Source organism: Oncorhynchus masou, unplaced genomic scaffold, assembly GCF_036934945.1.
Source record: "Oncorhynchus masou masou isolate Uvic2021 unplaced genomic scaffold, UVic_Omas_1.1 unplaced_scaffold_2685, whole genome shotgun sequence".
Taxonomy (NCBI): Eukaryota; Metazoa; Chordata; class Actinopteri; order Salmoniformes; family Salmonidae; genus Oncorhynchus; species Oncorhynchus masou.
Genome location: NW_027009119.1, coordinates 1 through 25477, shown reverse-complemented (window position 1 = coordinate 25477; position 25477 = coordinate 1). Strand labels below are relative to the sequence as shown.

Here is a 25477-nt window from a genome sequence, read left to right as displayed (position 1 = left end):
GTCTTCTAGAGCATCAACAGCCTGTCTTCCCTCCTCTCTCTCCTGGTCTTCTAGAGCATCAACAGCCGGTCTTCCCTCCTCTCTCTCCTGGTCTTCTAGAGCATCAACAGCCTGTCTTCCCTCCTCTCTCCTGGTCTTCTAGAGCATCAACAGCCTGTCTTCCCTCCTCTCTCTCCTGATATTCTAGAGCATCTTCTAGAGCATCAACAGCCTGTCTTCCCTCCTCTCTCTCCTGATATTCTAGAGCATCTTCTAGAGCATCAACAGCCTGTTTTCCCTCCTCTCTCCTGGTCTTCTAGAGCATCAACAGCCTGTCTTCCCTCATCTCTCTCCTGGTCTTCTAGAGCATCAACAGCCTGTCTTCCCTCCTCTCTCTCCTGGTCTTCTAGAGCATCAACAGCCTGTCTTCCCTCCTCTCTCTCCTGGTCTTCTAGAGCATCAACAGCCTGTCTTCCCTCCTCTCTCTCCTGATATTCTAGAGCATCTTCTAGAGCATCAACAGCCTGTCTTCCTTCCTCTCTCTCCTGATATTCTAGAGCATCTTCTAGAGCATCAACAGCCTGTCTTCCTTCCTCTCTCTCCTGATATTCTAGAGCATCAACAGCCTGTCTTCCCTCATCTCTCTCCTGGTCTTCTAGAGCATCAACAGCCTGTCTTCCCTCCTCTCTCTCCTGGTCTTCTAGAGCATCAACAGCCTGTCTTCCCTCCTCTCTCCCTGGTCTTCTAGAGCATCAACAGCCTGTCTTCCCTCCTCTCTCTCCTGGTCTTCTAGAGCATCAACAGCCTGTCTTCCCTCCTCTCTCCTGGTCTTGTAGAGCATCAACAGCCTGTCTTCCCTCCTCTCTCCTGGTCTTCTAGAGCATCAACATCCTGTCTTCCCTCCTCTCTCTCTGGTCTTCTAGTGCATCAACAGCCTGTCTTCCCTCCTCTCTCTCCTGGTGTTCTAGAGCATCAAGAGCCTGTCTTCCCTCCTCTCTCTAGTGATCTTCTAGGGCATCATCTAGAGCATCAACATCCTGTCTTCCCTCCTCTCTCTAGTGATCTTCTAGGGCATCTTCTAGAGCATCAAGAGCCTGTCTTCCCTCCTCTCCCACCTGATCTTCTAGAGCATCAACAGCCTGTCTTCCCTCCTCTCTCCTGGTCTTCTAGAGCATCAACAGCCTGTCTTCCCTCCTCTCTCTCCTGGTCTTCTAGAGCATCAACAGCCTGTCTTCCCTCCTCTCTCTCCTGGTCTTCTAGAGCATCAACAGCCTGTCTTCCCTCATCTCTCTCCTGGTCTTCTAGAGCATCAACAGCCTGTCTTCCCTCCTCTCTCTCCTGGTCTTCTAGAGCATCAACAGCCTGTCTTCCCTCCTCTCTCTCCTGGTCTTCTAGAGCATCAACAGCCTGTCTTCCCTCCTCTCTCCTGGTCTTCTAGAGCATCAACAGCCTGTCTTCCCTCCTCTCCCAACTGATCTTCTAGAGTATCAACAGCCTGTCTTCCCTCCTCTCTCTCCTGGTCATCTTGAGCATCAACAGCCTGTCTTCCCTCCTCTCTCTCCTGATCTTCTAGAGTATCAACAGCCTGTCTTCCCTCCTCTCTCTCCTGGTCTTCTAGAGCATCAACAGCCTGTCTTCCCTCCTCTCTCTCCTGGTCTTCTAGAGCATCAACAGCCTGTCTTCCTCCTCTCTCCGTCTCTGATCCAGGACCCAGTAAAGGTTGCATCTCCATCATTTCAACTCTGTTACTCCCAGGTTCATCTGTTGAAATAAAATATAGAAAGGAGGATTCAGAAGGAAACAACAACATTCACATAGAATAACCTGACCAGTAATTACACATTAGACTCATAAAGCCAGAGGTCTTCTCTCCCTGAGGACAACCACATTAATAACCTGACCAGTAATTACACATTAGACTCATAAAGCCTGAGGTCTTCTCTCCCTGAGGACAACCACATTAATTGCCTGACCAGAAATTACACATTAGACTCATAAAGCCTGAGGTCTTCTCTCCCTGAGGACAACAACATTAATAACCTGACCAGTAATTATAGGACACATGAGACTCATAAAGCCTGAGGTCTTCTCTCCCTGAGGGCAACAACATTACTATCCTGACCAGTAATTACACACTAGACTCATAAAGCCTGAGGTCTTCTCTCCCTGAGGACAACAACATTACTATCCTGACCAGTAATTACACACTAGACTCATAAAGCCTGAGGTCTTCTCCCCTGAGGGCAACAACATTAATAACCTGACCAGTAATTATAGGACACATGAGACTCATAAAGCCTGAGGTCTTCTCTCCCTGAGGGCAACAACATTAATAACCTGACCAGTAATTATAGGACACATGAGACTCATAAAGCCTGAGGTCTTCTCTCCTGAGGACAACAACATTAATAACCTGACCAGTAATTACACACTAGACTCATAAAGCCTGAGGTCTTCTCTCCCTGAGGACAACAACATTAATAACCTGACCAGTAATTATAGGACACATGAGACTCATAAAGCCTGAGGTCTTCTCTCCTGAGGGCAACAACATTACTATCCTGACCAGTAATTACACACTAGACTCATAAAGCCTGAGGTTTTCTCCCCTGAGGGCAACAACATTAATAACCTGACCAGTAATTACACACTAGACTCATAAAGTCTGAGGTCTTCTCTCCCTGATGGCAACAACATTAATAACCTGACCAGTAATTACACACTAGACTCATAAAGCCTGAGGTCTTCTCCCCTGAGGGCAACAACATTAATAACCTGACCAGTAATTACACACTAGACTCATAAAGCCTGAGGTTTTCTCTCCCTGAGGGCAACAACATTAATAACCTGACCAGTAATTACACACTAGACTCATAAAGCCTGAGGTCTTCTCTCCTGAGGGCAACAACATTAATAACCTGACCAGTAATTACACACTAGACTCATAAAGCCTGAGGTCTTCTCCCCTGAGGGCAACAACATTAATAACCTGACCAGTAATTACACACTAGACACATAAAGCCTGAGGTCTTCTCTCCCTGACGGCAACAACATTAATAACCTGACCAGTAATTATAGGACACATGAGACTCATAAAGCCTGAGGTCTTCTCCCCTGAGGGCAACAACATTAATAACCTGACCAGTAATTATAGGACACATGAGACTCATAAAGCCTGAGGTCTTCTCTCCCTGAGGACAACAACATTAATAACCTGACCAGTAATTATAGGACACATGAGACTCATAAAGCCTGAGGTCTTCTCTCCCTGAGGGCAACAACATTAATAACCTGACCAGTAATTATAGGACACATGAGACTCATAAAGCCTGAGGTCTTCTCTCCTGAGGACAACAACATTAATAACCTGACCAGTAATTACACACTAGACACATAAAGCCTGAGGTCTTCTCTCCCTGACGGCAACAACATTAATAACCTGACCAGTAATTATAGGACACATGAGACTCATAAAGCCTGAGGTCTTCTCTCCCTGAGGGCAACAACATTAATAACCTGACCAGTAATTATAGGACACATGAGACTCATAAAGCCTGAGGTCTTCTCTCCCTGAGGACAACAACATTAATAACCTGACCAGTAATTATAGGACACATGAGACTCATAAAGCCTGAGGTCTTCTCCCCTGAGGGCAACAACATTAATAACCTGACCAGTAATTATAGGACACATGAGACTCATAAAGCCTGAGGTCTTCTCTCCCTGAGGACAACAACATTAATAACCTGACCAGTAATTACACACTAGACTCATAAAGCCTGAGGTCTTCTCTCCCTGAGGACAACAACATTAATAAACTGACCAGTAATTATAGGACACATGAGACTCATAAAGCCTGAGGTCTTCTCTCCCTGAGGGCAACAACATTACTATCCTGACCAGTAATTACACACTAGACTCATAAAGCCTGAGGTTTTCTCCCTGAGGGCAACAACATTAATAACCTGACCAGTAATTACACACTAGACTCATAAAGTCTGAGGTCTTCTCTCCCTGATGGCAACAACATTAATAACCTGACCAGTAATTACACACTAGACTCATAAAGCCTGAGGTTTTCTCTCCCTGAGGGCAACAACATTAATAACCTGACCAGTAATTACACAGTAGACTCATAAAGCCTGAGGTCTTCTCTCCCTGAGGGCAACAACATTAATAACCTGACCAGTAATTACACACTAGACTCATAAAGCCTGAGGTCTTCTCTCCTGAGGGCAACAACATTAATAACCTGACCAGTAATTACACACTAGACACATAAAGCCTGAGGTCTTCTCTCCCTGACGGCAACAACATTAATAACCTGACCAGTAATTATAGGACACATGAGACTCATAAAGCCTGAGGTCTTCTCCCCTGAGGGCAACAACATTAATAACCTGACCAGTAATTATAGGACACATGAGACTCATAAAGCCTGAGGTCTTCTCTCCCTGAGGACAACAACATTAATAACCTGACCAGTAATTATAGGACACATGAGACTCATAAAGCCTGAGGTCTTCTCTCCTGAGGGCAACAACATTAATAACCTGACCAGTAATTATAGGACACATGAGACTCATAAAGCCTGAGGTCTTCTCTCCCTGAGGACAACAACATTAATAACCTGACCAGTAATTACACACTAGACACATAAAGCCTGAGGTCTTCTCTCCCTGACGGCAACAACATTAATAACCTGACCAGTAATTATAGGACACATGAGACTCATAAAGCCTGAGGTCTTCTCTCCCTGAGGGCAACAACATTAATAACCTGACCAGTAATTATAGGACACATGAGACTCATAAAGCCTGAGGTCTTCTCTCCTGAGGGCAACAACATTAATAACCTGACCAGTAATTATAGGACACATGAGACTCATAAAGCCTGAGGTCTTCTCTCCTGAGGACAACAACATTAATAACCTGACCAGTAATTATAGGACACATGAGACTCATAAAGCCTGAGGTCTTCTCTCCCTGAGGGCAACAACATTAATAACCTGACCAGTAATTATAGGACACATGAGACTCATAAAGCCTGAGGTCTTCTCTCCCTGAGGACAACAACATTAATAACCTGACCAGTAATTACACACTAGACTCATAAAGCCTGAGGTCTTCTCTCCCTGAGGACAACAACATTAATAACCTGACCAGTAATTATAGGACACATGAGACTCATAAAGCCTGAGGTCTTCTCCCTGAGGGCAACAACATTACTATCCTGACCAGTAATTACACACTAGACTCATAAAGCCTGAGGTTTTCTCCCCTGAGGGCAACAACATTAATAACCTGACCAGTAATTACACACTAGACTCATAAAGTCTGAGGTCTTCTCTCCCTGATGGCAACAACATTAATAACCTGACCAGTAATTACACACTAGACTCATAAAGCCTGAGGTTTTCTCTCCCTGAGGGCAACAACATTAATAACCTGACCAGTAATTACACACTAGACTCATAAAGCCTGAGGTCTTCTCTCCCTGAGGGCAACAACAACATTAATAACCTGACCAGTAATTACACACTAGACTCATAAAGCCTGAGGTCTTCTCTCCCTGAGGGCAACAACATTAATAACCTGACCAGTAATTACACACTAGACACATAAAGCCTGAGGTCTTCTCTCCCTGACGGCAACAACATTAATAACCTGACCAGTAATTATAGGACACATGAGACTCATAAAGCCTGAGGTCTTCTCTCCCTGAGGGCAACAACATTAATAACCTGACCAGTAATTATAGGACACATGAGACTCATAAAGCCTGAGGTCTTCTCTCCCTGAGGACAACAACATTAATAACCTGACCAGTAATTATAGGACACATGAGACTCATAAAGCCTGAGGTCTTCTCTCCCTGAGGGCAACAACATTAATAACCTGACCAGTAATTATAGGACACATGAGACTCATAAAGCCTGAGGTCTTCTCTCCCTGAGGACAACAACATTAATAACCTGACCAGTAATTACACACTAGACACATAAAGCCTGAGGTCTTCTCTCCCTGACGGCAACAACATTAATAACCTGACCAGTAATTATAGGACACATGAGACTCATAAAGCCTGAGGTCTTCTCTCCCTGAGGGCAACAACATTAATAACCTGACCAGTAATTATAGGACACATGAGACTCATAAAGCCTGAGGTCTTCTCTCCTGAGGACAACAACATTAATAACCTGACCAGTAATTATAGGACACATGAGACTCATAAAGCCTGAGGTCTTCTCTCCCTGAGGGCAACAACATTAATAACCTGACCAGTAATTATAGGACACATGAGACTCATAAAGCCTGAGGTCTTCTCTCCCTGAGGACAACAACATTAATAACCTGACCAGTAATTACACACTAGACTCATAAAGCCTGAGGTCTTCTCCCCTGAGGACAACAACATTAATAACCTGACCAGTAATTACACACTAGACTCATAAAGCCTGAGGTCTTCTCTCCCTGAGAACAACCACATTAATAACCTGACCAGTAATTACACACTAGACTCATAAAGCCTGAGGTCTTCTCTCCCTGAGGGCAACAACATTAATAACCTGACCAGTAATTACACACTAGACTCATAAAGCCTGAGGTCTTCTCTCCCTGAGGACAACAACATTAATAACCTGACCAGTAATTACACACTAGACTCATAAAGCCTGAGGTCTTCTCCCCTGAGGACAACAACATTAATAACCTGACCAGTAATTACACACTAGACTCATAAAGCCTGAGGTCTTCTCCCTGAGGACAACCACATTAATAACCTGACCAGTAAATTACACACTAGACTCATAAAGCCTGAGGTCTTCTCTCCCTGAGGACAACAACATTAATAACCTGACCAGTAATTATGCACTAGACTCATAAAGCCTGAGGTCTTCTCTCCCTGAGGACAACAACATTAATAACCTGACCAGTAATTACGCACTAGACTCATAAAGCCTGAGGTCTTCTCTCCCTGAGGACAACAACATTAATAACCTGACCAGTAATTACACACTAGACTCATAAAGCCTGAGGTCTTCTCTCCCTGAGGACAACAACATTAATAACCTGACCAGTAATTACGCACTAGACTCATAAAGCCTGAGGTCTTCTCTCCCTGAGGACAACAACATTAATAACCTGACCAGTAATTACGCACTAGACTCATAAAGCCTGAGGTCTTATATATAATCATTGAAATCATTCTGTGTGGCAAACAACATATTTCTTGAGGTGGGTGACATCAACGGGTAATATTTTCTTATCTCGGAGAGTCATTGATATGTGACATTACTGTATGTTACAGGAATGTGGGACGGACAGACAGACAGACAGGCAGACAGACAGACAGGCACAGACAGGCACAGACAGGCAGACAGACAGACAGGCAGAAGTAAGGCAGAGAGAAAGGTAGACAGGCAGAGAGACAGGTAGACAGGCAGTAAGGTAGAGAGACAGGTAGACAGGCAGACAGGCAGAGACAGACAGGCAGGCAGCCAGGCAGGCAGATATACAGGCAGTAAGGCAGACAGGCACAGAGACAGATAGACAGGCAGTAAGGTAGAGAGACAGGAAGTAAGGCAGACAGGCAGACAGGCAGAGAGACAGGTAGACAGGCAGTAAGGCAGAGAGACAGGCAGACAGGCAGGCAGGCAGACAGACAGACAGACAGACAGACAGACAGACAGACAGACAGACAGACAGACAGGTAGACAGGCAGTAAGGCAGACAGACAGACAAACAGACAGACAGGCAGACAGACAGACAGGCAGACAGGCAGTAAGGCAGACAGACAGACAAACAGACAGGCAGACAGAGACAGATAGACAGGCAGACAGGCAGTAAGGCAGACAGACAGACAAACAGACAGGCAGACAGAGACAGATAGACAGGCAGATACTTACCAGGTGGATCAACATCAACAACATCTGTTTTTGGAGATATACCTAAAAGACCAGAGTAAGTTAGAAAATACCAAGATCTCCAACTAAATCTGTTTCCTCTCTAAATTAATAACACCTTGGATTGACACAGTGAATAATGATAATAATGAATGGATTTATCTCACATCGGCTCAAACTTGGTTTTAGCTGCTCAACCAGTAAAGACAGTAGTTGTAGAAATGTTGAACTGAATTTGAAAACTATGACAACATAAAACAATATTTTTTTTCTCCAGTGATACTGTATCCAACGTAGGTAGACAGGTGCTTACCCAGTTCTTCACCCAGTAGGTTTATGACTCGATCAGGGTCTTCTTTCAGTATGTCTAGGACTAAATCAGGTTCTTCTCTCATCAGACTTCTGTAAAAAGCCGATTTCACCTTTTCCCCGCCTGAATCTACAGCCGTGAACAGAACCCTCATCTTCTCCACGTTGGTCCCAGCAGCACAGATATCAGAGTAATCCTGTTGTTGGATCGTCAGGGTGTCTGCAATGTCCATCACCTTGGTAACATTGTCAACGAGCTTCGGCCTGCGCGCATCCAAAAACCCGACAACTGGTTAGAAAAGAGAAGAATATATTACATTTCGACCGAAACAAGGAGATTACGTCTCTGTATTTTCAGAAAAAAATTCTCCACTCTTTTTCCCCAAGTCCAAATGTTGCTACATACGGTGTATCGTTTTAATGTAGAATAAATGACTAACTCTGCAGTAATTAATATTAAGGTTATACAACCACAGGTCATATTATATGAGAGGTTATAGAGCTACAGATCATATTATATGAGAGGTTATAGAGCCACAGTTCATATTATATGAGAGGTTATAGACCTACAGTTCATACTATATGAGAGGTTATAGACTTACAGTTCATATTATATGAGAGGTTATAGAACTACAGTTCATACTATATGAGAGGTTATAGACCTACAGTTCATATTATATGAGAGGTTATAGAGCTACAGTTCATACTATATGAGAGGTTATAGACCTACAGTTCATACTATATGAGAGGTTATAGACCTACAGTTCATACTATATGAGAGGTTATAGACTTACAGTTCATATTATATGAGAGGTTATAGAACTACAGTTCAAACTATATGAGAGGTTATAGACCTACAGTTCATATTATATGAGAGGTTATAGAGCTACAGTTCATACTATATGAGAGGTTATAGACTTACAGTTCATATTATATGAGAGGTTATAGAACTACAGTTCATACTATATGAGAGGTTATAGACCTACAGTTCATATTATATGAGAGGTTATAGAGCTACAGTTCATACTATATGAGAGGTTATAGAGCTACAGTTCATACTATATGAGAGGTTATAGAGCTACAGATCATATTATATGAGAGGTTATAGAGCTACAGTTCATACTCTGTGAGAGGTTATAGAGCTACAGTTCATACTATATGAGAGATTATAGAGCCACAGTTCATATTATATGAGAGGTTATAGAGCTACAGTTCATATTATATGAGAGGTTATAGAGCTACAGATCATATTATATGAGAGATTATAGAGCCACAGTTCATATTATATGAGAGGTTATAGAGCTACAGTTCATACTATATGAGAGGTTATAGACCTACAGTTCATACTATATGAGAGGTTATAGAGCTACAGATCATATTATATGAGAGGTTATAGAGCTACAGTTCATATTATATGAGAGGTTATAGAGCTACAGTTCATACTATATGAGAGGTTATAGAGCTACAGAACATATTATATGAGAGGTTATAGAGCTACAGTTCATATTATATGAGAGGTTATAGAGCTACAGATCATATTATATGAGAGATTATAGAGCCACAGTTCATATTATATGAGAGGTTATAGAGCTACAGTTCATACTATATGAGAGGTTATAGACCTACAGTTCATACTATATGAGAGGTTATAGAGCTACAGTTCATACTATATGAGAGGTTATAGAGCTACAGTTCATACTATATGAGAGGTTATAGAGCTACAGATCATATTATATAAGAGGTTATAGAGCTACAGTTCATACTCTGTGAGAGGTTATAGAGCTACAGTTCATACTATATGAGAGATTATAGAGCCACAGTTCATATTATATGAGAGGTTATAGAGCTACAGTTCATATTATATGAGAGGTTATAGAGCTACAGATCATATTATATGAGAGATTATAGAGCCACAGTTCATATTATATGAGAGGTTATAGAGCTACAGTTCATACTATATGAGAGGTTATAGACCTACAGTTCATATTATATGAGAGGTTATAGAGCTACAGTTCATACTATATGAGAGGTTATAGAGCTACAGTTCATATTATATGAGAGGTTATAGAGCTACAGTTCATACTATATGAGAGGTTATAGACCTACAGATCATATTATATGAGAGGTTATAGACCTACAGTTCATATTATATGAGAGGTTATAGAGCTACAGTTCATACTATATGAGAGGTTATAGAGCTACAGTTCATATTATATGAGAGGTTATAGAGCTACAGTTCATACTATATGAGAGGTTATAGAGCCACAGTTCATATTATATGAGAGGTTATAGAGCTACAGATCATATTATATGAGAGGTTATAGAGCTACAGTTCATATTATATGAGAGGTTATAGAGCCACAGTTCATATTATATGAGAGGTTATAGAACTACAGTTCATATTATATGAGAGGTTATAGAGCCACAGTTCATATTATATGAGAGGTTATAGAGCTACAGATCATATTATATGAGAGATTATAGAGCCACAGTTCATATTATATGAGAGGTTATAGAGCTACAGTTCATACTATATGAGAGGTTATAGACCTACAGTTCATACTATATGAGAGGTTATAGAGCTACAGATCATGTTATATGAGAGGTTATAGAGCTACAGTTCATATTATATGAGAGGTTATAGAGCTACAGTTCATACTATATGAGAGGTTATAGAGCTACAGATCATATTATATGAGAGGTTATAGAGCTACAGTTCATATTATATGAGAGGTTATAGAGCTACAGTTCATACTATATGAGAGGTTATAGAGCTACAGTTCATATTATATGAGAGGTTATAGAGCTACAGTTCATACTATATGAGAGGTTATAGACCTACAGTTCATATTATATGAGAGGTTATGGAGCTACAGTTCATACTATATGAGAGGTTATAGAGCTACAGTTCATATTATATGAGAGGTTATAGAGCTACAGTTCATACTATATGAGAGGTTATAGACCTACAGATGATATTATATGAGAGGTTATAGACCTACAGTTCATATTATATGAGAGGTTATAGAGCTACAGTTCATACTATATGAGAGGTTATAGAGCTACAGTTCATATTATATGAGAGGTTATAGAGCTACAGTTCATACTATATGAGAGGTTATAAACCTACAGTTCATATTATATGAGAGGTTATAGAGCTACAGTTCATACTATATGAGAGGTTATAGACCTACAGTTCATATTATATGAGAGGTTATAGACCTACAGTTCATACTATATGAGAGGTTATAGACCTACAGTTCATACTATATGAGAGGTTATAGAGCCACAGTTCATACTATATGAGAGGTTATAGACCTACAGTTCATATTATATGAGAGGTTATAGAGCCACAGTTCATACTATATGAGAGGTTATAGAGCTACAGTTCATACTATATGAGAGGTTATAGACCTACAGTTCATATTATATGAGAGGTTATAGACCTACAGTTCATATTATATGAGAGGTTATAGAACTACAGTTCATACTATATGAGAGGTTATAGACCTACAGTTCATAATATATGAGAGGTTATAGACCTACAGTTCATAATATATGAGAGGTTATAGACCTACAGTTCATATTATATGAGAGGTTATAGAGCTACAGTTCATACTATATGAGAGGTTATAGACCTACAGTTCATATTATATGAGAGGTTATAGAGCTACAGTTCATACTATATGAGAGGTTATAGAGCTACAGTTCATATTATATGAGAGGTTATAGACCTACAGTTCATACTATATGAGAGGTTATAGACCTACAGATCATATTATATGAGAGGTTATAGAGCTACAGTTCATACTATATGAGAGGTTATAGAGCTACAGTTCATATTATATGAGAGGTTATAGAGCTACAGTTCATATTATATGAGAGGTTATAGACCTACAGTTCATACTATATGAGAGGTTATAGAGCTACAGTTCATACTATATGAGAGGTTATAGACCTACAGTTCATATTATATGAGAGGTTATAGAGCTACAGTTCATACTATATGAGAGGTTATAGAGCTACAGTTCATACTATATGAGAGGTTAAAGACCTACAGATCATATTATATGAGAGGTTATAGACCTACAGTTCATATTATATGAGAGGTTATAGAACTACAGTTCATATTATATGAGAGGTTATAGACCTACAGTTCATATTATATTTAACCATCTTAATAGCAGGCTACAGTTCCCTTGACATGCCAAATGTCTATTTGAAGTCTAGTCGTCTTGTGACATTAGACTACTGTTCTGGTCCTTCTATAACAGACTACTGTTCTGGCCCTCTCTTCTATAACATTAGACTACTGTTCTGGTCCTCTCTTCTATAACATTAGACTACTGTTCTGGTCCTCTCTTCTATAACAGACTGGTCTTCTGGTCCTCTCTTCTATAACATTAGACTACTGTTCTGGTCCTCTCTTCTATAACATTAGACTACTGTTCTGGTCCTCTCTTCTATAACATTAGACTACTGTTCTGGTCCTCTCTTCTATAACATTAGACTACTGTTCTGGTCCTCTCTTCTATAACATTAGACTACTGTTCTGGTCCTCTCTTCTATAACATTAGACTACTGTTCTGGTCCTCTCTTCTATAACATTAGACTACTGTTCTGGTCCTCTCTTCTATAACATTAGACTACTGTTCTGGTCCTCTCTTCTATACCATTAGACTACTGTTCTGGTCCTCTCTTCTATAACATTAGACTACTGTTCTGGTCCTTCTATAACAGACTACTGTTCTGGTCCTCTCTTCTATAACATTAAACTACTGTTCTGGTCCTCTCTTCTATAACATCAGACTACTGTTCTGGTCCTCTCTTCTATACCAGACTACTGTTCTGGTCCTCTCTTCTATAACATTAGACTACTGTTCTGGCCCTTCTATAACATTAGACTACTGTTCTGGCCCTTCTATAACATTAGACTACTGTTCTGGTCCTTCTATACCATTAGACTACTGTTCTGGTCCTCTCTTCTATAACATTAGACTACTGTTCTGGTCCTCTCTTCTATAACATTAGACTACTTTTCTGGCCCTTCTATAACATTAGACTACTGTCCTAGTCCTCTCTTCTATAACATTAGACTACTGTTCTGGTCCTCTCTTCTATAACATTAGACTACTGTTCTGGTCCTCTCTTCTATAACATTAGACTACTGTTCTGGTCCTCTCTTCTATACCATTAGACTACTGTTCTGGTCCTCTCTTCTATACCATTAGACTACTGTTCTGGCCCTTCTATAACATTAGACTACTGTTCTGGTCCTCCTATAACATTAGACTACTGTTCTGGCCCTTCTATAACATTAGACTACTGTTCTGGTCCTTCTATAACATTCGACTACTGTCCTAGTCCTCTCTTCTATAACATCAGACTACTGTTTTGGTCCTCTCTTCTATAACAGACTACTGTTCTGGTCCTCTCTTCTATAACATTAGACTACTGTTCTGGTCCTTCTATATTAGACTACTGTTCTGGTCCTCTCTTCTATAACATTAGACTACTGTTCTGGTCCTCTATTCTATAACAGACTACTGTTCTGGTCCTCTCTTCTATAACATTAGACTACTGTTCTGGTCCTCTCTTCTATAACATTAGACTACTGTTCTGGTCCTCTCTTCTATAACATTAGACTACTGTTCTGGTCCTCTCTTCTATAACATTAGACTACTGTTATGGTCCTCTCTTCTATAACATTAGACTACTGTTCTGGTCCTCTCTTCTATAACATTAGACTACTGTTCTGGCCCTTCTATAACATTAGACTACTGTTCTGGTCCTCTCTTCTATAACATTAGACTACTGTTCTGGTCCTCTCTTCTATAACATTAGACTACTGTTCTGGTCCTCTCTTCTATAACATTAGACTACTGTCCTAGTCCTCTCTTCTATAACATTAGACTACTGTTCTGGTCCTCTCTTCTATACCATTAGACTACTGTCCTAGTCCTCTCTTCTATAACATTAGATTACTGTTCTGGTCCTCTCTTCTATACCATTAGACTACTGTTCTGGTCCTCTCTTCTATACCATTAGACTACTGTTCTGGCCCTTCTATAACATTAGACTACTGTTCTGGTCCTCCTATAACATTAGACTACTGTTCTGGCCCTTCTATAACATTAGACTACTGTTCTGGTCCTTCTATAACATTCGACTACTGTCCTAGTCCTCTCTTCTATAACATCAGACTACTGTTTTGGTCCTCTCTTCTATAACAGACTACTGTTCTGGTCCTTCTATAACATTAGACTACTGTTCTGGTCCTCTCTTCTATAACATTAGACTACTGTTCTGGTCCTCTCTTCTATAACATTAGACTACTGTTCTGGTCCTCTCTTCTATAACATTAGACTACTGTTCTGGTCCTCTCTTCTATAACATTAGACTACTGTTCTGGTCCTCTCTTCTATAACATTAGACTACTGTTCTGGTCCTCTCTTCTATACCATTAGACTACTGTTCTGGTCCTCTCTTCTATAACAGACTACTGTTCTGGTCCTCTCTTCTATAACATTAGACTACTGTTCTGGTCCTCTCTTCTATAACAGACTACTGTTCTGGTCCTTCTATAACATTAGACTACTGTTCTGGTCCTCTCTTCTATAACATTAGACTACTGTTCTGGTCCTCTCTTCTATAACAGACTACTGTTCTGGTCCTCTCTTCTATAACATTAGACTACTGTTCTGGTCCTCTCTTCTATAACAGACTACTGTTCTGGTCCTCTCTTCTATAACATTAGACTACTGTTCTGGTCCTCTCTTCTATAACAGACTACTGTTCTGTTCTGGTCCTCTCTTCTATAACATTAAACTACTGTTCTGGTCCTCTCTTCTATAACATCAGACTACTGTTCTGGTCCTCTCTTCTATACCAGACTACTGTTCTGGTCCTCTCTTCTATAACATTAGACTACTGTTCTGGTCCTCTCTTCTATAACATTAGACTACTGTTCTGGCCCTTCTATAACATTAGACTACTGTTCTGGTCCTTCTATACCATTAGACTACTGTTCTGGTCCTCTCTTCTATAACATTAGACTACTGTTTTGGTCCTCTCTTCTATAACAGACTACTGTTCTGGTCCTTCTATAACATTAGACTACTGTTCTGGTCCTCTCTTCTATAACATTAGACTACTGTTCTGGTCCTCTCTTCTATAACATTAGACTACTGTTCTGGTCCTCTCTTCTATAACATTAGACTACTGTTCTGGTCCTCTCTTCTATAACATTAGACTACTGTTCTGGTCCTCTCTTCTATAACATTAGACTACTGTTATGGTCCTCTCTTCTATAACATTAGACTACTGTTCTGGTCCTCTCTTCTATAACATTAGACTACTGTTCTGGTCCTTCTATAACATTAGACTACTGTTCTGGTCCTTCTATAACATTAGACTACTGTTCTGGTCCTCTCTTCTATAACATTAGACTACTGTTCTGGTCCTCTCTTCTATAACATTAGACTACTGTTCTGGTCCTCTCTTCTATAACATTAGACTACTGTTCTGGTCCTCTCTTCTATAACATTAGACTACTGTTCTGGTCCTCTCTTCTATAACATTAGACTACTGCTCTGGTCCTCTCTTCTATAACATTAGACTACTGTTCTGGTCCTCTCTTCTATAACATTATACTACTGTTCTGGTCCTTCTATAACATTAGACTACTGTTCTGGTCCTTCTATAACAGACTACTGTTCTGGTCCTTCTATAACATTAGACTACTGTTCTGGTCCTTCTATAACATTAGACTACTGTTCTGGTCCTCTCTTCTATAACAGACTACTGTTCTGGTCCTTCTATAACATTAGACTACTGTTCTGGTCCTCTCTTCTATAACAGACTACTGTTCTGGTCCTCTCTTCTATACCAGACTACTGTTCTGGTCCTCTCTTCTATACCAGACTACTGTTCTGGTCCTCTCTTCTATAACAGACTACTGTTCTGGTCCTTCTATAACATTAGACTACTGTTCTGGTCCTTCTATAACATTAGACTACTGTTCTGGTCCTTCTATAACATTAGACTACTGTTCTGGTCCTTCTATAACATTAGACTACTGTTCTGGTCCTTCTATAACATTAGACTACTGTTCTGGTCCTCTCTTCTATAACATTAGACTACTGTTCTGGTCCTCTCTTCTATAACAGACTACTGTCCTAGTCCTCTCTTCTATAACATTAGACTACTGTTCTGGTCCTCTCTTCTATAACATTAGACTACTGTTCTGGTCCTCTCTTCTATAACAGACTGGTCTTCTGGTCCTCTCTTCTATTCAACCCGCCACCCACCTGCCCCTTTAATGGCCCTAAACCCAAAGTATCCATTTAAGGTGTTGTTTCTCTTTATTCAACCCGCCACCCACCTGCCCCTTTAATGCCCCGAAAACCAAAGTATCCCTTTAAGGTCTTGTTTCTCTTTATTCACCCCGCCACCCACCTGCCCCTTTAATGGCCCTAAACCCAAAGTATTCCTTTAAGGTGTTGTTTCTCTTTATTCAACCCGCCACCCGCCACCCACCTGCCCTGAACCCATCTCCGTCGCACGGATCTGAACCAAGTGGACTGTGGGTTAGGACCCACACCATACCAACAAGTTCATCTGACTCTGGGTAAGTAAAAGAAAGGGTCTCATTACCTAAACCCAAAGTATCCCTTTAAGGTGTTGTTTCTCTTTATTTATTTAACACCAAGTATCCCTTTAAGGTGTTGTTTCTCTTTATTTAACACCAAGTATCCCTTTCAGGTGTTGTTTCTCTTTATGTAACACCAAGTATTCCTTTAAGGTGTTGTTTCTCTTTATTTATTTAACCCAAAGTATCCCTTTAAGGTATTTTTTGTCTTTATTTAACCCAAAGTATCCCTTTAAGGTATTGTTTCTCTTTATTTATTTAACCCAAAGTATCCCTTCAATGTATTATTATACCCCCAGATATCCCTTTAAGACTCCCCAGATATCCCTTTAAGACTCCCCCAGATATCCCTTTAAGACTCCCCCAGATATCCCTTTAAGACTCCCCAGATATCCCTTTAAGACTCCCCCAGATATCCCTTTAAGACTCCCCCAGATATCCCTTTAAACTCCCCAGATATCCCTTTAAGACCCCCCTAGATATCCCTTTAAGACTCCCCAGATATCCCTTTAAAACCCCCCAGACACTTACCCTTCTCCTCTACATGCTGTCTAATGCGCTCCTCTGTAGATTGAGAGACAACAAATTAATATAAGAGTTAGCATCATGTACTCTATACACACACACACACACACACACACACACACACACACACACACACACACACAGATGTCCAAAATGAACGAATGGTGTGCATTAGATGACTTGACGCAGTCTCAGTGTGGATGAGCCTAGTAGATGATTTATTGCTAACTTACATTTTAACGAAACAGTTTGTTATAAACCAGGGATTTGGATACACAGACCCTTGAGCCACTGCTGCCCATCATGTTGAGTTCCTTTTTTGGGGCCCCCCACCTTAATTAAAATTGCCCATCCCTGCCCTGAATAGTATGTAGTATAATTAGTGCACAGTATGTCCTCAATAGTATGTAGTATGATGAGTACACAGTATGTCCTCAATAGTGTGTAGTATGACGTAGACTACATTTCAAATAGTATTTAAACCCAAGTCTGACACACACATTGCCCACCTACCTGTATCCAGCTTAGTCTGAAGATCTAGATTTTTTTTCACTGTAAATACAAAGAAAACAGAAATGAATAAACCAAATAAATAAGATGCTGTATCGACACTCATAAAAACACTGAACCAAGCATGAGAGCACCAGCTGTTCCGGATGACTGTGCGATCACGCTCTCTGTAACTGATGTGGGTAAGACCTTTAAACAGGTAAACAATCGCAAAGTCATGGGGCCAGACGTCAAGGCTTTGTGATGGCCACTCCAATACCTGGACTTTGTTGTCCTTAAGCAATTTTGCCACAACTTTGGAAGTATGCTTGGGGTCATTGTCCATTTGGAAGACCCATTTGCGACCAAGCTTTAACTTCCTGACTGATGTCTTGAGATGTTGCTCCAATGTATCCACATAATTTTCCAACCTCATGATGCCATCAATTATGTGAAGTGCACCAGCCCCTCCTGCAGCTAAGCACCCCCACAACATGACCCCCACAACATCAGACCAGAGGACATTTCTCCAAAAAGTACGATCTTTGTCCCCATGTGCAGTTGCAAACCGTAGTCTGGCTTTTTTTATGGCAGTTTTGGAGCAATGGCTTCATCCTTGCTGAGCGGCCTTTCAGGTTATGCCGATATAGAACTTGTTTTACTGGGTATATAGATACTTTTGTACTTGTTTCCTCCAGAATCTTCACAAGGTTCTTTGCTGTTGTTCTGGGATTGATTTTCACTTTTCACACCAAAGTACGTTCGTCACTAGGAGACAAAACGCGTCTCCTTCCTGAGCGGTATGACGGCTGCATGGTCACATGGTGTGTATACTTGTGTACTATTGTTTGTACAGATGAACGTGGTACCTTCAGGCATTTGGAAATTGCTCCCAAGGATGAACCAGATTTGTGAAGGTCTACAATTTTTTTTCTGAGGTCTTGGCTGATTTCTTTTGATTTTCCCACAATGTCAAGCAAAGAGGCACAAGGTAGGTGTCACGCCCTGGTCAAAATATATTATGTTAATTCTTCATTTATTCGGTCAGGCCAGGGTGTGACATGGGTTATTGTGGTGTGTTTTTGTCTTGGGGTTTTGTGGGATGTCTAGCGTTAGTCTATGGCTGCCTGAGGCGGTTCTTAATCAGAGTCAGGTGATTATCGTTGTATCTGATTGGGAACCATATTTAGGCAGCCATATTCTTTGTGTGTTTCGTGGGTGATTGTCCTTAGTGTCCTTGTTCCTGTCTCTATGTTAGTTTACACTAGTATAGGCTGTTTCGGTTTTCGTTACGTTCTTTTTGTTTTGTAGTATTTGTATTGATTTGTGTTTTACGTTTTTTTGATTAAACATGGATCGCAATCTACACGCTGCATTTTGGTCCGACTCTCCTTCGCCTACAGAAAACCGTTACAGTAGGCCTTGAAATACATCCACAGGTACACCTCCAATTGACTCAAATTATGTCAATTAGCCTATCAGAAGCTTCCAAAGCCATGACATCATTTTTGGGAATATTCAAAGCTGTTTAGAGGCACAGTCAACTTAGTGTATGTAAACTTCTGACCCACTGGAATTATGATGCAGTGAAATAATCTGTCTGTAAACAATTGTTGGAGAAAATGACTTGTGTCATGCACAAAGTAGATGTCCTAACCGACTTACCAAAACTATAGTTTGTGAACAAGAATTTTGTGGAGTGGTTGAAAAAAGAGTTTTAATGACTCCAACCTAAGTGTATGTAAACACTTCCGACTTCAACTGTTGATCTGTGAAAAGTAAAGTCAGATTTTATAGCTATGCAGGAATCCCTTGCTGATTTAAAACTTGTGCTGAATACGGACAAAACTAAATACATGTTGTTTTTAAACTCTTGTAAGAATGTTTCAGATGAACTACATGTTCACCCATTAGATGTGATCTCCAATTGAATGTGTTCCTGCATATTCAGTCAACCTTTTTCTATAGAAACAGAGTGTGCCTTTCTCTAAGCAGTCGGAAGCAGGTTATTCAGTCAACCTTTTGATCTGTTGTTGATTATGGTGATGTTATTCAGTCAACCTTTTGATCTGTTGTTGATTATGGTGATGTTATTCAGTCAACCTTTTGATCTGTTGTTGATTATGGTGGTTATTCAGTCAACCTTTTGATCTGTTGTTGATTATGGTGGTTATTCAGTCAACCTTTTGATCTGTTGTTGATTATGGTGGTTATTCAGTCAACCTTTTGATCTGTTGTTGATTATGGTGATGTTATTCAGTCAACCTTTTGATCTGTTGTTGATTATGGTGATGTTATTCAGTCAACCTTTTGATCTGTTGTTGATTATGGTGATGTTATTATTTATTAAAGGGCAGCTGCAACTGCTCTTAAACTTTTGGATGCCATCTCCCATAATGCCCTACTGTTATGATACTCATCACTGCATTCTGTATCAATAGGTTGGCTGGACTTCATCATGGACCCATAGATCTCTGCATTCCTCCCTTTTTGTTTACAAGGTCCTAGTTCATAAACTTCTGTCTTATATAACTTTGCAGTTGAAGTATAGACACCTGAGTTGGGTCACCTATTAATTCTTGAGGTTCCTAGGTTCTCCACGAGCAAATCTGCTTTTAGTTTTAATGCATCATATTCCTAGAACAAAGCCACAAATAAATGTTATCTTTAACTCTGCATTGTTGGAATAGGACCATTTCAGTTTTAGTCTACACCTGTTATTTACGAAGCATGTGACAAATAAAATGTGATTTGAAACAGTAGACCAGTACCTTAACACTTAAAATGACAGATAAATAGTTACAAATCAATAAATAAAATGTTATTGTAACGGTTTTCTTTAGGTGAAGTAGAGGCGGACCAAAATGCAGCGTGGTTGTTATTCGTTGTACTTTAATAAAGAAACTGTACACGAATAAACGAATAAAACAACAAACGTGCGAAAACCTAAAACAGTCCTATCTGGTGCACAGAGACAGAAACAATCACCCACCAAACCCAACACAAAACAGGCTACCTAAATATGGTTCCCAATCAGAGACGATGACTAACACCTGCCTCTGATTGAGAACAATATCAGGCCAAACATAGAAATAGACAAACCAGACACACAACATAGAATGCCCACCCAGCTCACGTCCTGACCAACACTAAAAAAAGGAAAACACATAATGAACGATGGTCAGAACGTGACAGTTATTTGAAACAGTAGGCCAGTACCTTAACACTTAAAATGACAGTTACAAATCAATCATTAAAATGGCAGGACAAAGGAAACAAGCAAGTAAAATGGTACAAAACCAAGAAGTTGATCGTAACAATCGCAGAATTCAAGACAAAAAACTACCTTCTTTCTTGACTTTATGACGATGTTTTCTGCAAAAGTAGAACAGCACAACAACAGCTACAATGGCTGCTACAGTTGGTATTATTATACCAACAATCCTCCACACGCTAGGAAACATATCGTCTGAAACAGAGAAGAACCATTATGACATTACACCACGTAAAAACACATACATATCTCCTGTATGACAGGTAGAACCATTATAACACCTATATATCTACTGTATGACAGGTAGAACCATTATAACACATTATAACACCTATATATCTACTGTATGACAGGTAGAACCATTATAACACCTATATATCTACTGTATGACAGGTAGAACCATTATAACACCTATATATCTCCTGTATGACAGGTAGAACCATTATAACACCTATATATCTTCTGTATGACTGGTAGAACCACTATGACACAATAAACACCTGACAGGTAGAACCATTATAGCACCTATGTATGACAGGTAGAACCACTATGAGACATTATAACACCTATATATCTACTGTATGACAGGTAGAACCATGATAACACATTATAACACCTATATATCTACTGTATGACAGGTAGAACCATTATAACATATTATAATACCTATATATGTACTGTATGACAGGTAGAACCATTATAAAACCTATATATCTACTGTATGACAGGTAGAACCATTATAACACGTTATAATACCTATATATCTACTGTATGACAGGTAGAACCATTATAACACATTATAACACCTATATATCTACTGTATGACAGGTAGAACCATTATAACACCTATATATCTACTGTATGACAGCTAGAACCATTATAACACGTTATAATACCTATATATGTACTGTATGACAGGTAGAACCATTATAAAACCTATATATCTACTGTATGACAGGTAGAACCATTATAACACGTTATAATACCTATATATCTACTGTATGACAGGTAGAACCATTATAACACATTATAACACCTATATATCTTCTGTATGACAGGTAGAACCATTATAACACCTATATATCTACTGTATGACAGCTAAAACCATTATAACACGTTATAATACCTATATATCTACTGTATGACAGGTAGAACCATTATAACACATTAAAACACCTATATATCTACTGTATGACAGGTAGAACCATTATAACACAAATATATATACTGTATGACAGGTAGAACCATTATAACATATTATAACACCTATATATCTACTGTATGACAGGTAGAACCATTATAACACATTATAACACCTATATATCTACTGTATGAAAGGTATAACCATTACAAAACCTATATATCTACTGTATGACAGGTAGAAACATTATAACACCTATATATCTACTGTATGACAGGTAGAACCATTATAACACCTATATATCTACTGTATGACTGGTAGAACCATTATAACACATTATAACACATATATATCTACTGTATGACAGGTAGAACCATTATAGCACCTATATATCTACTGTATGACAGGTAGAACCATTACAACACCTATATATCTCCTGTATGACAGGTAGAACCATTATAACACATTATAAAACCTATATATCTACTGTATGACAGGTAGAACCATTATAACATGTTATAATACCTATATATCTACTGTATGACAGGTAGAACCATTATAACACATTATAACACCTATATATCTACTGTATGACAGGTAGAACCATTATAACACCTATATATGTACTGTATGACAGCTAGAACCATTATAACACGTTATAATACCTATATATCTACTGTATGACAGGTAGAACCATTATAACACATTATAACACCTATATATCTACTGTATGACAGGTAGAACCATTATAACACCTATATCTACTGTATGACAGCTAGAACCATTATAACACGTTATAATACCTATATATGTACTGTATGACAGGTAGAACCATTATAAAACCTATATATCTACTGTATGACAGGTAGAACCATTATAACACGTTATAATACCTATATATCTACTGTATGACAGGTAGAACCATTATAACACATTATAACACCTATATATCTACTGTATGACAGGTAGAACCATTATAACACCTATATATCTACTGTATGACAGGTAGAACCATTATAACACGTTATAATACCTATATATCTACTGTATGACAGGTAGAACCATTATAACACGTTATAATACCTATATATCTACTGTATGACAGGTAGAACCATTATAACACAAATATATATACTGTATGACAGGTAGAACCATTATAACATATTATAACACCTATATATCTACTGTATGACAGGTAGAACCATTATAACACCTATATATCTACTGTATGACAGGTAGAACCATTATAACACCTATATATCTACTGTATGACAGGTAGAACCATTATAACACATTATAACACCTATATATCTACTGTATGAAAGGTAGAACCATTACAACACCTATATATCTACTGTATGACAGGTAGAACCATTATAACACCTATATATCTACTGTATGACAGGTAGAACCATTATAACACATTATAACACCTATATATCTACTGTATAAAAGGTAGAACCATTACAACACCTATATATCTACTGTATGACAGGTAGAACCATTATAACACCTATATATCTCCTGTATGACAGGTAGAACCATTATAACACCTATATATCTACTGTATGACTGGTAGAACCATTATAACACATATATATCTACTGTATGACAGGTAGAACCATTATAGCACCTATATATCTACTGTATGACAGGTAGAACCATTACAACACCTATATATCTGCTGTATGACAGGTAGAACCATTATAACACCTATATATCTACTGTATGACAGGTAGAACCATTATAACACCTATATATCTACTGTATGACAGGTAGAACCATTATAACACATTATAACCCCTATATATCTACTGTATGACAGGTAGAACCATTATAACACATTATAACACCTATATACCTACTGTATGACAGTTATAACCATTATAACACATTATAACACCTATATATCTACTGTATGACAGGTAGAACCATTATAGCACCTATATATCTACTGTATGACAGGTAGAACCATTATAGCACCTATATATCTCCTGTATGAGAGGTAGAACCATTATAACATATTATAACACCTATATATCTACTGTATGACAGGTAGAACCGTTATAACACCTATTTATCTACTGTATGACAGGTAGAACCATTATAGCACCTATATATCTCCTGTATGAGAGGTAGAACCATTATAACATATTATAACACCTATATATCTACTGTATGACAGGTAGAACCGTTATAACACCTATTTATCTACTGTATGACAGGTAGAACCATTATAAAACATTATAACACCTATATAGCTAGTGTATGACAGGTATAACCATTATAACACATGTATTTATTTTAATTTTATTTTACCTTTATTTAACCAGGCAAGTCAGTTAAGAACAAATTCTTATTTTCAATGACGGCCTGGGAACAGTGGGTTAACTGCCTATATCTACTGTATGGCAGGTAGAACCATTATAGCACCTATATATCTACTGTATGACAGGTAGAACCATTACAACACCTATATATCTCCTGTATGACAGGTAGAACCATTATAACACATTATAACACCAATATATCTACTGTTTGACAGGTAGAACCATTATAACACATTGTAACACCTATATATCTACTGTATGACAGGTAGAACCGTTATAACACCTATATATGCACTATTGTAAAGTGGCTGTTCCACTGGATGTCATAAGGTGAATTCACCAATTTGTAAGTCGCTCTGGATAAGAGCGTCTGCCAAATGACTTAAATGTAAATGTAAATGTATATCTACTGTATGACAGGTAGAACCATTATAACACATTATAACACCTATATATCTACTGTATGACAGGGAGTAAATTATAATGTATAACATAATACAACTAAAAACAGCTTAGACCATCAAGGTCATCCTATTGGAAACCCCGATCTTTTCCACTAGTGTATCTAAAGAAAAGGTCTCAGGTACGTGGGTTAACCAATGAAAACCTCACCTGGGACATGAATCTGTGTCTCCTTGTCTGGTTGATCTGTGGCTGTACAACTCTACAGGTGAACCTGTTGTTGTCAGTGTTCCGGACGGTGACATATCGTCTCACGGTGTAGCGACCCTCAGGGTTCATCTCGGTCTCTGTTGAGTTGCTTGTCTCAGTGGGTTCAGTAGCAGAGAGGACGTTTCCATGACTGTCCAACCACTCAAGCTCAGGCTGTGGGTACCAGCCTCCGGAGTCACACTTCAGGACCACCCCCAGTCTTTGG

At 39.1% G+C, this 25477-nt stretch overlaps 1 protein-coding gene across 1 annotated transcript; it reads right to left on the bottom strand.

The window, feature by feature from the left end:
- Positions 1-747: 747 nt before the first annotated feature.
- LOC135533818 (uncharacterized) lies at positions 748-25229 on the bottom strand. The gene is made up of 7 exons (XM_064961043.1): positions 25213-25229; positions 21202-21324; positions 17880-17918; positions 17373-17405; positions 8196-8480; positions 7886-7927; positions 748-1740 (listed from the first exon to the last, which is right to left on the bottom strand). The coding sequence occupies exons 2-7, from the start codon at positions 21317-21319 to the stop codon at positions 1379-1381; spliced, it is 879 nt and encodes a 292-aa protein (XP_064817115.1). The 5' UTR covers positions 21320-21324; positions 25213-25229; the 3' UTR covers positions 748-1378.
- Between the last annotated feature and the right edge of the window lie 248 nt (positions 25230-25477).

Excerpts from the sequence above, each read along its gene's own strand:
- LOC135533818 (XM_064961043.1), bottom strand. The coding sequence starts at position 21,319 with ATGTTTCCTAGCGTGTGGAGGATTGTTGGTATAATAATACCAACTGTA. Across the intron at positions 17,919-21,201 it reads TCATAAAGTCAAGAAAGAAG|TGAAAAAAAATCTAGATCTT; the intron begins GTAGTTTTTTGT and ends TTGTATTTACAG. Across the intron at positions 8,481-17,372 it reads ACAGCATGTAGAGGAGAAGG|TTGTCGGGTTTTTGGATGCG; the intron begins GTAAGTGTCTGG and ends TTTTCTAACCAG.